The sequence below is a fragment of the Notolepis coatsorum genome (genome assembly GCF_963971535.1).
Source record: "Notolepis coatsorum genome assembly, chromosome: 4".
Taxonomy (NCBI): domain Eukaryota; kingdom Metazoa; phylum Chordata; class Actinopteri; order Aulopiformes; family Paralepididae; genus Notolepis; species Notolepis coatsorum.
In genome coordinates, this window is record NC_140168.1 from 86,287,659 (window position 1) to 86,305,201 (window position 17,543).

The 17,543-nt window shown below is 49.1% G+C and overlaps 1 protein-coding gene across 1 annotated transcript in view; it reads left to right on the forward strand.

The window, feature by feature from the left end:
- Positions 1-1,162: 1,162 nt before the first annotated feature.
- Positions 1,163-17,543, forward strand: part of satb1a (SATB homeobox 1a) — a gene marked incomplete at its 3' end in the record, with an annotated part of 157,712 nt that continues 141,331 nt past the window's right edge. Inside the window, 4 exon segments of the mRNA XM_084312014.1 lie at positions 1,163-1,192; positions 1,848-2,150; positions 4,499-4,675; positions 5,285-5,411. Of these exon segments, the coding sequence (XP_084168140.1) occupies positions 1,925-2,150; positions 4,499-4,675; positions 5,285-5,411 (530 nt within the window). The 5' untranslated portion in view covers positions 1,163-1,192; positions 1,848-1,924.

Sequence of the window (17,543 nt, forward strand, 5' to 3'; positions counted from 1 at the left end):
AACCCAGGTAGTGTGGTGCTCGCTCTCTCTCTCTCTCTCTCTCTCTCTCTCTCTCTCTCTCTCTCTCTCTCTCTCTCTCTCTCTCTCTCTCTCTCTCTCTCTCTCTCTCTCTCTCTCTCTCTCTCTCTCTACCCATTAGGCTACAAAGAAGCACCTATTGATAAGGGCTGAGAAGAGTCGATGTGTCATTCGACTGAGGTTGAAAATCAATGTTCGTTATTCTCAGTATATCCGCGTGGCTGATGCATTGCGGTGCGGTGTGTGCTGCCTAGAGCAAATTCCAGAGTTTTTTTTTTTTTTTTTTTTTACAAATAGAGTAAAAACAGTAATTATCTGCAGTTCATAAAACGCAGGCTAAACCAATGAGGGGGGGGGGGGTGAATCACTTTTGAAAAGTTAATAATAGCCAGCTCCATATTGTCCTAGCCCATGGTTTCCATGGAGAGCAAAGAACACCCTGAAGACAATAGCAAGTGCACGCACAGCATGCAGGCAGAAAATAATAAATACATTTATGCACAATTGTCACATTTAATACATTTACCGAGCGCGCTAGTGAATTCATTATTACACCATATGCTAATGCAGCTGGGCCCCTGTATTTATGAGTCTCTCTCTCTCTTTCTCTCTCTCTCTCTCTCTCCCTCTCTCTCTCTCTCTCTCTCTCTCTCTCTCTCTCTCTCTCTCTCTCTCTCGCTCTCCGTGCGCAGCGCAGCGCGTTCGAAGTAATAATCGTAGAGCAGCTCCTTCCCGAATAGTGATGTTTTTTTTTTTTAAATATGATAAACAATCTTAAATAACGATATAAATGGATGATCCACCACAGACCACAGCGTGTATTGTTATTCTCAACCACCTGGGGCTTCGTTCTGTCAAATAATAGCATCATCATGTCACAGAGATAGATGTCACGCGTCGCCCCGAACAACCGGCCAGTTTACCGTGAAAACCAGAGAGACGCGCAGAGCAGCCCCCCCGGTGCGCGGCGCACTATACTGGCATCGGCGGAACAGCAGGATGGATGGGGACAGTATAACGACACCACCGCGCACCTGGACCCGAGAACATGTCGATCATAAATAGGATACAAGAAAAGGTGGAATGTAAGGAGGATGCACGGAGAGAACCGATTCCACTCGCTGGGGATTTTTAAGTTGGACACATCGCAAACGATGGGAGACAGACAGAGCAGGTGTTTATTGTTTTTGTTTTTATTCATCGTTAGAGACTCGTCGATTATTATTCGGACATGTGGATCTATTATGCACCGAGCCCGATATCTGCTATGGAACGGGGGTAGTTCGGGATGTTGACAGTTTTTCCACCGTGCATTTTTCTTCTTCTTTGACTCTATTTAACAGGCACGTTTTGCTTCTCTTAATAACTTCGCCGACGCGGAGGTGGCTGCTGTACGGACGGTGTGATGTGCGCGCAGCGGATAAATTAACCACTTTCCGAATCATAAGAACGACTTCCCGTTAACGGTGCAGGGAGAGCAGCGGGTCGTTTATGATGGGGAATACTGCTGCAGTCTCCGCTGGACTTTAACTGTAAAAGGAGTGTCTTTCCCCCCCCAGTCAAGCCGTTTTGTAGCCTATTCTGTGAAGGTCGGTTACACATTTTGACCCGGATACCCCCTAACCCCCCCCCCCCCCCCATGGAGTAGGATAGACACGGACAGAATACTACTTGTAGTAGGTGGTGACTTTTATTTTCATATGACATCCGCTTTCTATTTTTCCACACTCTTTGAAACTCGTTATCAGTCTCTTCCAACACATTGATGGATGAGTGGATGATGGTTAATTTTATCACTTAAAGCTCATTCGTGTCTCTTCATTTCGCAGGTGTGTGCATGTGTGTGTATGTGTGTGTGTGCGTGTGTGTGTGCCTGATCTGAAGCGTTGAGAGTGTGGGGCCCCTGATGGACTCCCAGTTTAACGGAGCGCCCGAGGGTAGCGATCTCGTGTCGGACCCCCGGCCCCCTCCTGCCAAGCTGGCCCGTGTGGAGCTGAACGGAGGAGGAGGAGGAGGAGGAGGCGGCGGCCCCCCAGCCCAGGGAAGGAGCAGACAGGGGAGCCCTGGGGCCAAAGCCCCTCCTGCTCCCAAACCCACCTCACCGGAGCCACACAAGAACTGGCACAAGACAGGTACACCCAACATTTTGTGTGTGTGTGTAATAATCGTCAATCTGAAGTCACGTTATATTTTAAACCATCTCAATTCAACTTACGATGAATTGAAAATGGGGGACCCTGATGTAAACAAGACGAAAGTCTTTCTCTGGTCTGCATCCCCTTAACAATTGTGTGTATTGAGCCGTACTGTATTGTACCCATTCTGCAATATGTTAATAACATTTTCAATCAATCAATCAATCAATCTCCTTCCTTACAATCTCTACAACTTTTTATAGTTTTATACATACTATTTGTTTATTTAGATTTGTATAGCCTATGTGTGCTCCCATGCTGCTAAGGACACCTACATTTACCCTTTGGGGATTAATTAAGGGGTGTCCACTATCTATCTATCTATCTATCTATCTATCTATCTATCTATCTATCTATCTATCTATCTATCTATCTATCTATCTATCTATCTATCTATCTATCTATCTATCTATCTATCTATCTATCTACCTACCTACCTACCTACCTACCTATCTATCTATCTATCTATCTATCTATCTATCTATCTATCTATCTATCTATCTATCTATCTATCTATCTATCTATCTATCTATCTATCTATCTATCTATCTATCTATCTATCTATCTATCTATCTATCTATCTATCTATCTATCTATCTATCTATCTATCTGTCTATCTAATAGAGGAGAGAGGGAAAGGGGGAGGGGCAGGTACACAAAGAGGTGGGAGTGTGGGTTAAGCGAAAGACGGACTATTTTCAAACCTACTCCACTGTCCAAACGGAGGGCAGACCCTACTAAAACAGAACTGATATATTACAATTAAGTGCGAGACGCTTGGACATTTTCACGCGCTATGTTGACAGGGTGAATGTTGGCCCTGATGATGGAATAAAAGACACAGCACTGACTGGTCTGGAGTCGGATCAGGACAGCCAGTATCTTCAGTCGTGATCCCCTTCACACCACAGGAAAATCCATGCCCACCATTGGTCCCGACAGCCCAGAATATGCTCCAACTGGCATTAAAATCAGTCGCGAACGGCCAGATTGGCGCCAGAATCAGTGGAAAATACTATAGTGCGAACCAGGCTTTAGGTATTTGACTGAATAGAGTCCGATACAATGGACTGTGGTCAATGAATGGATCAGGGCTGCTCCCTTTTTTTGATTAGTCGCCCAAACTCGTCAATAAGGTCTCGGGGTCAGTGGAGGAAGTCGATAGGTATTTTTTTTCTTTTTAATGATTTCTTTACGTAGTGTGTTCTTTTATCAAGGAAAGAGGTAAAGAAGTGATTTTGTACGATGTGCGTTGAAGGACGATAACTGGGGAGAGACGATTCATCACTAAAACGTACTATTCAATAGAGGCCTCGCACGGAATGTTCGTGTCGTTCTCTGTCTTCCGACCCGTACCGTAGCAACCATTTTGTACGCAACAATGGAAAGGACGACGTTTGAAATATATCAACAAAAACATATTATGTCGGTTGTCTCATTAGTGGAACTTTGTAAATAAGTCACAGTTCTACCTACTCTACCGCTGCACAGAAATGTTTTCTTTTGAAAGTGGTTACCAATGGTTACAGGCAGCCATACTGGAAGAATTGACATAAAAATTCGGTGCAAGGTCTCTCTATTAGATGGCATAATCCTATGTGTCAACAAGAAACGTATTCGCTAAGGGAAAACCTTAAAGGAACACGCCAACATTTTGGGAAATTAGCTTACCAGAGAGAGACAAGAAGATAGATACCAGTTTCCTCTCTGTGCGTTCAGTAGAAAGCTATCTGGCTGCACGTTAGTCTAGCTTAGCACAATGAATGGAAGCGGACAGGTATGGGTAGCCTTCGGGAGAGGTGTTAGTTGGACAATGCCTAGGCTACCCGTCACTGTCCCGCTTCCATTCATTCATTCATTCATCCACTGAACAGACAGAGAGGAAACTGGTATCTATCGTCTGGTCTCGCTCTGGAGAAGACGGTAAGTTACAATGTTGTCGTGTTCCTTTTAAAAGGGATTTACTCCGTTTTGATTAAGGAATTCTCACCAGGTTGTCATGGTGAGAATCTTTTTTTTTCTCACCAGGTTGTCATGCCCTACAATATCTTTTGAATCCATTGTGTAGTCAAGGGTATAATATGCAAGTATGGACTAAAACCACACCATTTATGGCTGTAATCATCTATGAGCAGATACTCACCTATCGGCCTACCGGTAATTACCATTAAAATCTATAGAATATCTCACCTCGACCATATATATCCGCTTCTTCAACTTCTACCACACCGCCACCGCTTGAATTCTGCGACGTGACTGGCTGTGCTGTGTGTCCATCACCCCAGGGAGCCTGCTGCCTGTGTTCTGTGTGGTGGAGCACAGGGAGAGCCCGGCGGAGGCGGAGAGGAGGGAGGAGCATGCAGAGTTTGTCCTGGTGAGGAGAGACCTGCTGTTTAACCAGCTCATAGAGATGGCCCTCCTGTCTCTGGGCTACTCACACAGCTCTGCTGCACAGGCTAAAGGTATGTACGTATATATGCTGTACATGAACTGGTTTGTACTCTCACATTACACATCTCACATCTGTTACTCATTCTTATGCACATTATGGTATGTACATATATGCTGTACTTAAATAAACTGGTTTGTACTCTCACATTACACATCTCACTTATTCTTATGCACATAGATAGATAGATAGATAGATAGATAGATAGATAGATAGATAGATAGATAGATAGATAGATAGATAGATAGATAGATAGATAGATAGATAGATAGATAGATAGATAGATAGATAGATAGATAGATAGATAGATAGATAGATAGATAGATAGATACTTTATTAATCTGTTTATGGAAATAAGTGTGGCCCATCCCCCAGCACACAACAGCATAGCACAACAGACTGGTGTAGCCATTGTGTGTAGTTTATGTAGTTGTGTGTGTGTGTGTGTGTGTGTGTGTGTGTGTGTGTGTGTGTGTGTGTGTGTGTGTGTGTGTGTGTGTGTGTGTGTGTGTGTGTGTGTGTGTGTGTGTGTGTGTGTGTGTGTGTGTGTGTGTGTGTGTGTGTGTGTGTGTGTGTGTGTGTGTGTGTGTGTGTGTGTGTGTGTGTGTGTGTGTTGCTCCAGGTCTGATCCAGGTGGGCAGGTGGAACCCTGTGCCTCTGTCCTGCGTGACGGACGCTCCTGACGCCACGGTGGCCGACATGCTGCAGGACGTCTACCACGTCACCACCCTCAAGATACAGCTGCACAGGTACCGTGCAGGTCCTTTAAGCCTTAAAGCCGCAGTCCTGGATATTTTACACGAGGGCCATAAACGTGGGGCTCATTCACATGTGTTCTTGAAACGTTTGATATGGAGATGGGAAATACGATCTTTTGGTCTGTTTGAGTCCAGGAAGACGCCAACATTATGGGAAACGTGCTTATCGTCTTCTCCAGAGACAAGAAGATAGATACCGATTTCCTCGCTGTGCGTTCAGTAGAAAGCTATCAGGCTGCAAGATAGCCTAGCTTAGCACAAATGAATGGAAGTGGATACGGACCACTAGCCTAGCTTAAAGGCGTACAGCTAGGCCAGTGGCCCATATCCGCTTCCAGGAAATAGTGATATATCCTCTTGTCTGAGTCTGGAGAAGACGGTAAGCACATTTCCCATAATGTGGGCGTGCCCCTTAACTCACTTAAGCCTATGGATATTTCAGACCTCAGTCTCATATTTCTTATGATAACCTGATCATCTGTGCCTAGTTGCCGACCCATTGCCCTCCCTTACAGACCGCTTCGCTTGAGGTCCATTACTAGGGAATAACTCGGAACCAACTTTATTTGCTGTTGCGGTTTGCTGATATTAATATCTGACAGGAAATGAAATGTAGTCTGTTCTAGAATGTTTGTTTTTGTTGCCAAGTTGATACCGTCTACATGTAAGTCAACGGTTCTCAAACCTTTTCACGTCAAGGACCCCCCCAAATTGATGCGTAACGGGACATGGACCCCCATTTTGTGAGGTAGAGACATAGAGACACACGCTGAGCTTGGGGACAGCTACAGGGAGAGACACAGGCTGAGACAGCTACAGGGAGAGACACAGGCTGGGACAGCTACAGGGAGAGACACAGGCTGAGACAGCTACAGGGAGAGACACAGGCTGAGTCAGCTACAGGGAGAGACACAGGCTGAGACAGCTACAGGGAGAGACACAGGCTGGGACAGCTACAGGGAGAGACACAGGCTGAGACAGCTACAGGGAGAGACACAGGCTGAGACAGCTACAGGGAGAGACACAGGCTGAGACAGGGAGAGACACAGGCTGAGACGGCTACAGGGAGAGACACAGGCTGAGACAGCTACAGGGAGAGACACAGGCTGAGACAGCTACAGGGAGAGACACAGGCTGAGACAGCTACAGGGAGAGACACAGGCTGAGACAGCTACAGGGAGAGACACAGGCTGAGACAGCTACAGGGAGAGACACAGGCTGAGACAGCTACAGGGAGAGACACAGGCTGAGACAGGGAGAGACACAGGCTGAGACAGCTACAGGGAGAGACACAGGCTGAGACAGCTACAGGGAGAGACACAGGCTGAGACAGAGCTACAGGGAGAGACACAGGCTGAGACAGCTACAGGGAGAGACACAGGCTGAGACAGAGCTACAGGGAGAGACACAGGCTGAGTCAGCTACAGGGAGAGACACAGGCTGAGACAGAGCTACAGGGAGAGACACAGGCTGAGACAGCTACAGGGAGAGACACAGGCTGAGACAGCTACAGGCAGTGTTGGGAAAGTTCACTTTCTACATGAACTAGTTCAGTTCACAGTTCACAATTTTTAAAATGAACTAGTTCAGTTCATAGTTCATAATTCAAAATTTTGAACTAAAGTTCATGGTTTCAAAAATGAACTAATTTAGTTCTTTTTAGTTCTTTTTTGATATATATATATATATTTTTTTTTATATAGATTTTTCACGTACAGTTACTTACATTACAAAAACACACATTGGGACAATGGAGGGGGGGTCCTCCAGTTCATCTCTATGCCATCATCCACACCATAAGCAAGCAAAAACAAAACAAAAAGAAAAACAAGCAAAAAGGAAAAGCAAACCAAGACAGGCACTGTACAGTATTGCACTTGCCTCGAGCCCATTCACATGTAGACATATATTTATTTTTTCCTATCCTAGGTCTGTCCATACAATGGGGCACTGGGCCTTTAGAAGGATCCGAGAAATTTCAGCAGGAAAATAGTCTAATAGTGGGGCCCACACCTCCTGAAAGGAAGCGTTGTTGCCTCTATGCATTGCACAGTGTCTTTCATGGGGTAGCACACCGAAGATCTCTCTATACCACATTTGTAAAAATGGAGGCTTATCCTTAATCCAGTTTATCAGAATGCATTTCCGGGCTGAAAGTAGAAGTTTATCAAATAGTGATAAGTGAAGTGACTTGTCCCAAACAGATAATCCAAGTGACAGAATCTTCGGTGTGAAACACACAGTGAGCAATGTCCAAACAATAAATCCAAGTGACAGAATCTTCGGTGTGAGACACACAGTGAGCAATGTCCAAACAATAATGAATCCCAATGAATATCCAAAAACAGGCAAAAAGGGTGAGAGACAGTCTGAACGAAAAACAGGATCTCTTCAGTGCATTACACACACGAAAAATGATTGAGTCCAAAGACTGTCTTGCAAAAACTCACCAGAGCGCTGTGCGTGAAGCGAGCAGATCAAACAGGGCGAGCGCTTCGTAACGGGGAACGGGTTGTCCAAACGGAATACTCCTCGAGAGTCCTGAGAGGCAAAGCACAGGGAAAAGCAGCGAACGGAAGGTAACGGCAAATGCCGAGAATATATCAGAACGATCCAACAACACTAAATGGGGAATCGGGGTATATAAAGCAAAAGGGATGCTTAATGACAAGCTGTGACAGCTGCGGGATGAGATTGACAAGCGTGTGGTTGGGGGAGCACCAATCAAACGGCATCTAAAGGAAGAAGCGTGTGGAGAGGAGAATGCAATTAATTAACCGAAATCTTAAAGGAACAGAGCGAGTAGGTGAGCAGCGGACAAAAACCTCACAGTACCCCCCCCTCCACGGGAGCCACCCGGCGACCAGGCCGACCCGGCTCGCCCGGATGGGCACGATGGAAGTCTGTGATCAGGCCGGGATCCACGATGAGCTGTCGGGAGACCCAGCTCCGTTCCTCCGGGCCGTAACCCTCCCAGTCCACCAGGTACTGGAACCCCCGACCCCGCCGTCGAACGCCCATCAACCGGCGGACCTGCCACTGGGGGTGACCGTCCACCATCTCGGGAGGTGGTGGATCAGGAGCTGGAGGCATCAGGGGACTGAGGGAGACAGGCTTAACCCGGGACACATGGAAAACGGGGTGAATGTGCATGGACGCAGGAAGTTTTAGACGCAGTGCCGCCGGACTGAGTACCTTCAGAACCTCGAAAGGTCCGACGAACCGGGGGTTAAGTTTCTTGGCCGAGGACCGAAGCGGGAGGTCCCTCGCGGAAAGCCACACCCTCTGCCCAGGGTGGTACGTCGGCGCAGGAACCCGGCGCCGGTCAGCCCCACGACAGGCGCGCTCAGATGTCCGGAGCAGCGCGGTCCTGGTGATCTCCCAGACCCGTCGGCAGCGGTCGAGGTGGTCCTGCACGGAGGGAACTGCCACCTCCGTCTCCTGTGCGGGGAAAAGAGGGGGTTGGTAGCCCAGGGATACCTCAAAAGGTGAGAGGCCGGTGGCGGAACTGACCATGGAGTTGATGGAGTACTCGACCCAGGGAAGGAAACGGCTCCAGGAAGCTGGTCTCTCGGCTGCCACACACCGAAGAGCAGACTCCACGCTCTGGTTCATCCTCTCCGTTTGTCCGTTAGTCTGGGGATGATAACCAGAGGAAAGACTGACCGTCGCCCCCAATCCCTTGCAAAAAGCCCGCCATACCTGGGAGGTGAACTGGGGCCCCCGGTCAGAGACGATGTCCTGGGGAAAACCATGAAGGCGGAACACGTGGTGAGTCAGGAGGTCTGCCGTCTCGGCCGCCGAGGGAAGCTTGGAAAGGGCCACGAGGTGAACCCCCTTGCTGAACCGATCCACCACGGTCAGAAGGCAAGTGTTCCCCTGGGAGGAGGGAAGACCTGTGATGAAGTCCAGCGCCACATGTGACCAAGGACGGCTCGGAACGGGAAGTGGCTGTAACAGCCCGGAGGGTGCCTGGTGGGAGGCCTTGCTGCGGGCGCAGACCGCGCAGGCCAATACAAACTCCTTGACGTCGTTCCTCATGGTGGGCCACCAGAACCGACAAGCCAGGAAGGAGAACGTGCGATGAACGCCCGGGTGGCAGGCGAACCGGCTGGTATGGCCCCACTGGAGGACCCGGGACCGGACTGAGTCGGGGACGAAGAGACGATGAATCGGTACGTTGCTTGGAGCGCGATGGAAGCGTAGGGCATGCCTTACCACCCCCTCGATGCCCAAGGTGACGACTCCTACCACCCTGGCCTCCGGGAGGATGGGAGTCGGGTCCTCAGTGGGTGGAGCCCCCTTGGAGTGCAACCGGGACAGGGAGTCGGCCTTCATGTTGCGGGAACCAGGACGAAAAGTCAGCGAGAAGTCGAACCGACTGAGGAAGCTGGCCCATCTTGCCTGCCGACCGTTGAGGCGCTTGGAAGCACGGATGTACGTCAGGTTCTTGTGGTCCGTCCAGATGGTAAATGGCTCCTCGGCCCCCTCAAGCCAATGACGCCACTCCTCCAAAGCAGCCACGACCGCTAGCAGCCTAGCAGCTCCCGATTGCCGATGTCGTAGTTCCTCTCGGCAGGGAGGAACTGACGCGAGTAGAAGGCGCACGGATAATAATATAATAATAATTTTTATAATTTAGGACCTGCTCCGAGGTCATCAATTGGCACACATGCGATGCATGCATGCAATTCGTATCTGCGATTAACCCATCCCGTCGTCCTTCCCCCCCAAGGGCAGCCGGGAGCAGACAGGCGTCAACGTGAGCCGCGCCAGGGGACCAATCCAAGTGCTCCTGTCCGTCTTCGTCAAGGACGCCACAGCGTTAGCGATCTTGTTGTTGTGCATGTTTTTCCATTGGGTTTATCTTATCGGGGGGGAAACCCTTGCGAGCACGGGGAGAACATGCAAACTCCACACAGAAAGGCCTGGGAGATACCCCACCTGGGTAACTGGCATCATGGAAACCTGGTCCCCAAGCGGGAATCGAACCCTGGACCTTCTTGCTGTGAGGCGACAGTGTTAACCACTACACCACCGTGCCGGATGTACCTTCTGGTCCGTTGCCGAACGCTGGGATAAGACAGCCCCCAGTCCAGTATCCGAGGCGTCCACCTCAGCGATGAACTGTCTCTTGGGGTCAGGGTGGAGCAAGATCGGGGCGGAAGTGAACCTCTTCTTGAGGGAGTGGAACGCAGCACACGCCGCTGGGGACCAGTCGAACGGCAGGGCGGGAGAGGTCAGTTTGGTAAGTGGTTCCGCCACTTGACTGTAGTTCCGGATGAACCTTCGGTAGAAGTTGGCGAACCCGAGGAAACTCTGTAACTCCTTCCGAGAGGTGGGTTCAGGCCATTCCTCCACTGCTTGGATCTTGCGAGGATCCGCTCGGGTCAAGCCCTTCTCCACGATGAAGCCCAGGTAGTCGACGGAGTCGGAGTGGAATCGGCACTTCTCCGCCTTGACGAAGAGCCGATTGTGGAGGAGGCGCTCCAGCACACGGCGGACATGCTGGATGTGCTCATCGAGGGTCTTGGAGAAGATGAGGATGTCGTCCAGGTACACCACCACAAACTCCTCCAGCATGTCACGAAGGACATCGTTCATGAGCGCCTGGAATACCGCCGGGGCATTGGTAAGGCCGAACGGCATCACCAGGTACTCGTAGTGGCCCCTGGGGGTCTTGAAGGCGGTCTTCCATTCATCGCCCTCACGGATACGGACTAGATGGTAGGCACTCCGGAGGTCCAGCTTGGTAAAGACGGTAGCCTGGGTGAGAGGCTCGAAGGTGGAGTTCATGAGAGGAAGAGGGTACTTGTTCTTGATGGTGATCTCGTTGAGCTGGCGATAGTCAATGCAAGGTCGAAGGTCCCCGTCCTTCTTCCCAACAAAGAAGAAACCGGCCGCCACCGGAGAGGAGGAAGGCCGAATGAGTCCTGCTTCCAAGGACTCAGAGATGTATTGATCCATCGCGCCTTCTCCGGAACGGTCAGACTGTAGAGGCGGCTGCCGGGAAGGGGAGCCCCTTGGCGGAGGTCGATGGCACAGTCGTAAGGACGGTGGGGTGGAAGGGCCTGAGCCCTGGACTTACTGAAAACCTCCATGAGGTCGTGGTACTCGGGGGGTATGGTCGAAAAGTCTGGAGGCGGCTCAACAACGGACCTCCGGGGCGGAGGACAGGACGCCGCCTGTAGACACTGGGCGTGACAGGAGGAGCTCCAGCCCTTGATGGTACCGGAGGACCAGGCGATGTGGGGCTCGTGCAGCGCGAGCCAGGGCCGACCCAGGACTACCGGGACAAGAGGGGATCTGGTGATAAGGAACTGGAGTCTCTCAACGTGGTTTCCAGCGATGGTCAGCATGACAGGGCAGGTGCGTTGAGAGATGTCGGCCAGGCGGTGTTGGTCCAATGCGAATATCTCCAAAGGCCTCACCAGGTCCTCAAGTGGAATGTTGGCCCGGGTAGCAAACTCGAAGTCGAGGAAACTCTCGTCTGCCCCCGAGTCAATCAGTGCCTCCACCGTGGCCCGTTGGTCCCCCCAGGCCAGGGTGACGCTCATCAGATGGCCAGGTGGTGCACGGCTCTGGGAATGAGAAAAACGGCTCACCAGGATCTCCCGGGGTCTCGGCGAGCCTGGTCTTTTGGCCGGGTGGGGCAGTTGGCGATTCGGTGTCCCTCCCGACCGCAGTAGAGGCAGAGACCGGACCTGAACCTCGCCTCACGTTCAGCCTGGCTCAGATGAGAACGTCCCAGCTGCATGGGTTCCTCCTCGGGAACCGAACGGGAGGGGAAGCTACCACCAGTCGTGTTGGGGGCAGGGCGACCAGTAGTAACGTCACGAGTACGGGGGCTCCGGAGTCCCTCCGGAGGTCCCTGTCGGGTCCTCTCACGTCTTCTCTCCTGGAGACGTCCGTCGATGCGAATGGCGAGGCTGAACAGGTCCTCGAGGGAATCAGGTTCCTCCCGGGTCGCGAGCTGGTCCCTGACTGCGTCACTGAGCCCCCTCATGAAGGTAAGGCGAAGTGCTTGGTCGTTCCAACCGCTCTCCACCGCCGCCAGTCTGAACTCCAGCACGTAGTCGGTTACCCTGCCGCTGCCCTGCCGGAAGGTACCCAACCGGGCTCCAGGGTCCAGACCATGGGCTGGATGGTGGAACACCCTGCGGAGCTCAGCCACGAAGTCTGGATAGGAGAAACAGAAGTCTGCCTCCATTGCCCAGGAGGAAGTGACCCACTGGGCTGCCCGGCCTGAGAGCAGGTTAGTCATATAGGCCACTTGGGCTCCTCTTGAAGTGAAACGACTGGGTTGATGACGAAAAACCAACTCACATTGCATGATGAATGTGGCACAATCCTCGAAGTTGCCGTCGAACAGCCGTGGTTCGGAGAGACGGGGCTCCCGAGGTGCGGGATCGGGAAGCGCGGGGCCTGCCAGGGCTGCGGGGGATGCTCCTGCCAATGTTCCTGAGGGAAGTGGGGATACAAGCAAGGCGTTAACGGTGTCGTTCAGCGTGTGTAGATGGAGGAGAATACTTGATTGTTGTCCTGCCAGAGCGGCCAGGGACCCTTGAATAGGCTGGACCTGCTCCCTGAGTTCCTGTACAGCAGCCGCAGCCCTCTCTAGTTGGTGACTGTGATCCTTGGTTAACTCGATCTGGCCAGCTAGTGCTGTTCTGACTCTCTCTGTGTCGGCTGGGGTCGTCATATTGGTTGGATCGTAATGTTATGGTTTGACACCGACCCCAAACGCAAACGGCACAGAGAGAGTAGTTTCAGAGTTAGCCAAAAACTAGGGCTTGTTTATTTTACAGAGTAACAGAAAGAACTTGGTTGAGAACAGAAACAAACTGGGAAACAAGCATGTGAGGAATGTTGCTGCTCTGCAGCTTCTCCCGGGGGGGGGTACGTTTGAGGAATCTGTCCGTGACGTCAGAGCCGCTCTGCAGAATCCTCCCGGCAGTACTCCGAGGTGGTAGCGGAACAGGGAGAGAGAGAGAGCGGGTTAGCTCAGTGAACAGTTGGGAACTGACAGGTGACAGGTGAAGTGACTTGTCCCAAACAGATAATCCAAGTGACAGAATCTTCGGTGTGAAACACACAGTGAGCAATGTCCAAACAATAAATCCAAGTGACAGAATCTTCGGTGTGAGACACACAGTGAGCAATGTCCAAACAATAATGAATCCCAATGAATATCCAAAAACAGGCAAAAAGGGTGAGAGACAGTCTGAACGAAAAACAGGATCTCGTCAGTGCATTACACACACGAAAAATGATTGAGTCCAAAGACTGTCTTGCAAAAACTCACCAGAGCGCTGTGCGTGAAGCGAGCAGATCAAACAGGGCGAGCGCTTCGTAACGGGGAACGGGTTGTCCAAACGGAATACTCCTCAAGAGTCCTGAGAGGCAAAGCACAGGGAAAAGCAGCGAACGGAAGGTAACGGCAAATGCCGAGAATATATCAGAACGATCCAACAACACTAAATGGGGAATCGGGGTATATAAAGCAAAAGGGATGCTTAATGACAAGCTGTGACAGCTGCGGGATGAGATTGACAAGCGTGTGGTTGGGGGAGCACCAATCAAACGGCATCTAAAGGAAGAAGCGTGTGGAGAGGAGAATGCAATTAATTAACCGAAATCTTAAAGGAACAGAGCGAGTAGGTGAGCAGCGGACAAAAACCTCACACATCAGGGTCCCCCATTTTCAATTAATGACTGAGCTGTACTATACTGTACCCATTCTGCAATATGTTAATAAAGTGTTCAATCAATCACTTGGCCCCAGAACCTGGATAAACACTTAGATTCCCAAAAGTAGTGATAGACTGTAGGTACCCAGGTCTGTTCGACATTTCGAACATAAAGGAGATATTGAACGGCCCATTTTGTTAGTTCTTTTTTCAATACGTTGCTGCGAACTATTATTTGTAAAAAATATTGAACCACAGACAGCAATCAGAATACTGGCATTTCCATAACGCTTTGCCACCGCGCATTCAGTCCACACTGCAGCTTTCATCTCTACAGTATATTTTCAAAAACATGAGGAACAACTTTGCTTGAATTGTCTTTATTATGAAAACTAAAACAGGACGTTTGCATATTCTCAATGTTGCGGTCGACGTCGTCGCGTCGATGTGGGGACTTGCTTCTTCAAACCGGGTGGACAAAGTTTACAGACAAACGTTAGATTGTTTCCGTCTGAGTCAGTACTGACTTTAACGTTAAACTATTTTAAATCCCCAAGCACCGACGTCAAGAGGTAGAGTTCTCTGAGCGAGTGCTGCTCTCGACCTGCTGCTGCGCAGCGCTCGGCTTCTGCTCGCAGATTCAGCTGTTGTTGTGATGAGTCTGATGACGTAGCAGGGGTTGACAGGCGCGTTGCCAGATCGGTTGGTTTTCCACATAATTTTAAAGCCTGTTTACGGTGTGTTTTAACTGGGTTTTCGGCTGAAATCTGGCACATCTTTGAACGCCGTTATAACAGAGTGCTGAGAATGAACGCGTTCTCAATTACGTTCATTTAGCGGATAATCAGTACGTTCAGTTCACGTTCGCCCAAAATACGAACGCGTTCATGAACGATCGTTCATTGAACGCGTTCAGGTACATCACTGGCTACAGGTAGAGACACAGGCTGAGACAGCTACAGGGAGAGACAAAGGCTGAGACAGCTACAGGGAGAGACACAGGCTGAGACAGCTACAGGGAGAGACACAGGCTGAGACAGCTACAGGGAGAGACACAGGCTGGGACAGCTACAGGGAGAGACACAGGCTGAGACAGCTACAGGGAGAGACACAGGCTGAGACAGCTACAAGGAGAGACACAGGCTGAGACAGCTACAGGGAGAGACACAGGCTGAGACAGCTACAGGGAGAGACACAGGCTGAGACAGAGCTACAGGGAGAGACACAGGCTGAGACAGGGAGAGACACAGGCTGAGAGCTACAGGGAGAGACACAGGCTGGGACAGCTACAGGGAGAGACACAGGCTGAGACAGCTACAGGGAGAGACACAGGCTGAGTCAGCTACAGGGAGAGACACAGAGACACAGGCTGAGACATAGAAGATTCTGGTCCAAGAACCCCCATCTGAGAAGGTATTTTTTGTTCGATATGATTTTCCATAGCTGTATTTCATTTCAACCTTTATTTAAAATGGTCAACTTCTGAGGTTTCCCTCATTTACAGAAACGATGATTGTACAAAATGTAAACAGTACATAATACAAACAATATTCACAGAAAATTAAACACCAGAGTCAAAAAATTTAAAAAAACTTTAAAATAATGTAAAAAGATCAGCTAAAACAGTTACATAGTTGTCATATTCCAAAGGTATTCCTTTCATTGTGCTAACTTCTGGTGAAAACTAAATTCCCCAATTTGCTGGTGATTCCCCAGAACGCCCCCATGGACCCCAGTAGGTCCCCCGAACCCCACTTTGAGAACCACTGGTCTGAGTAACCCAGAGAGAACATCACTTGTAGAACTGTTTTCGTTCACGTTCAGTTTCAGGGCTTCCCGCAACCATTGGACCTCATTCACAAACGTACTTACAAAAGAAGAAGAAGAATAAATCTCTTCTTAACTCCACTTACAGTACAGTTAGCTGGCATTCACACAACGGTTTCTTATCTGGGATTCATTCTTAGCTAAGAACAGGATTGAGGAACGTGGAAAAGCAGTCGTAGATAGGCCAGATTGGTGTGCGGTCGCGTTCTTAAGGGCTTCATTTGTGAGAAATCATTGGTGATTGCGTTCACATCGATAATTATAATAATAATAAATACGACAATATTTGTATCATCAACCGTTACGTTTTACATTTATAGTCATGATTCAACAAGACATTGTGATGTCCTAAAATAAATAAAAGCACTAAAGAAACACTGCAAATGGCGGTGAATAAATAAATAAATAAAGAACTAAACTCAATCACGCAGATATAGCTATAGTGGAATAGAATGGACACATCTACATTCTGCTTTCAGCACATCCCATTCCTTTCATGTGTAGGTTATATATTTGCCATTTTGTATTCATAGCCCATATATTATACCATCTTGTGTATTGTTGTTTTTTATTGGTGTTTTAATAAAATGTTACCTTGCTTAGTGTGCACATTGTAAGAGCCAGTGGAGAAACATTCCACTGGGCAAATAAAACCTTGAACTTGCACGTGGACTTTTGATTTGATTTGAAATCTTTATTTTGAACATGTAAGTACAAACAATATACAACAAAAACAAATCATTGATCTCTAGAAATGAAATGGAAAAAAATAAATAAAAAACAAAAACATAACTCAATTTACATGTTGGAAAAGGAGTAGGAAGAAGTATACACTCATTTAATCATACCCCCTTTCCACTACTCAAATTAATGTACTAATTTAAAACCTTACAAAACAAATATTCAAAACAATGAAAGAAATAAAAGAAAAATATAAACACCCGTGAATGTCAAATCCCTTCCTCATCCCTGTACCTCGTGAAAATTATTTCTTTATAATTCAGTTTGAATTGTCTCATATTTGGACATTGCTTTAGCACAACATTCAGAGACTTGGGAGGGGAGGTGGGAGCGGAGAGCAATGAGTACCTAGTAAAATGCTTCAGGCTACCAAGACCTGTCCTAATGGAGCTGTGCAATACCCTGGAGCCAGCACTGAGGAGCCGGGCCAGACGCTGAAACCCTGTGCCAACACACGCCCAGGTACTGTCCACCTTGGGACAGGGGGAGCTAGGAGACAGGGTGGGCATATCGCAGCCATCCATCAGCCGCGACCTCCAGCGAGTCGTGGATGGAATCGTATAACTGGCCACACAATACATCCAATTCCCATAATACTGAACAACAACAGTCAAGAGAGGATTCCATGCCATTGCTGGTCTGCCCAACACCATCGGCACAATTGACTGCATGCAAGTGCACATCAAGGCACCCTCCCCAGATGTGTTTCCTCAACGGAACGCAATACCACTCCATCAACGTTCAAATCATCACCAGACTTGTTTTATTAGGAGATGCAGGTAGACAGACACTAGTGTGAACAGTTACATATGCAGTTAGACAGTTACTAACAATCCTACACAGAGCCCCTACCTTCAACACTCCC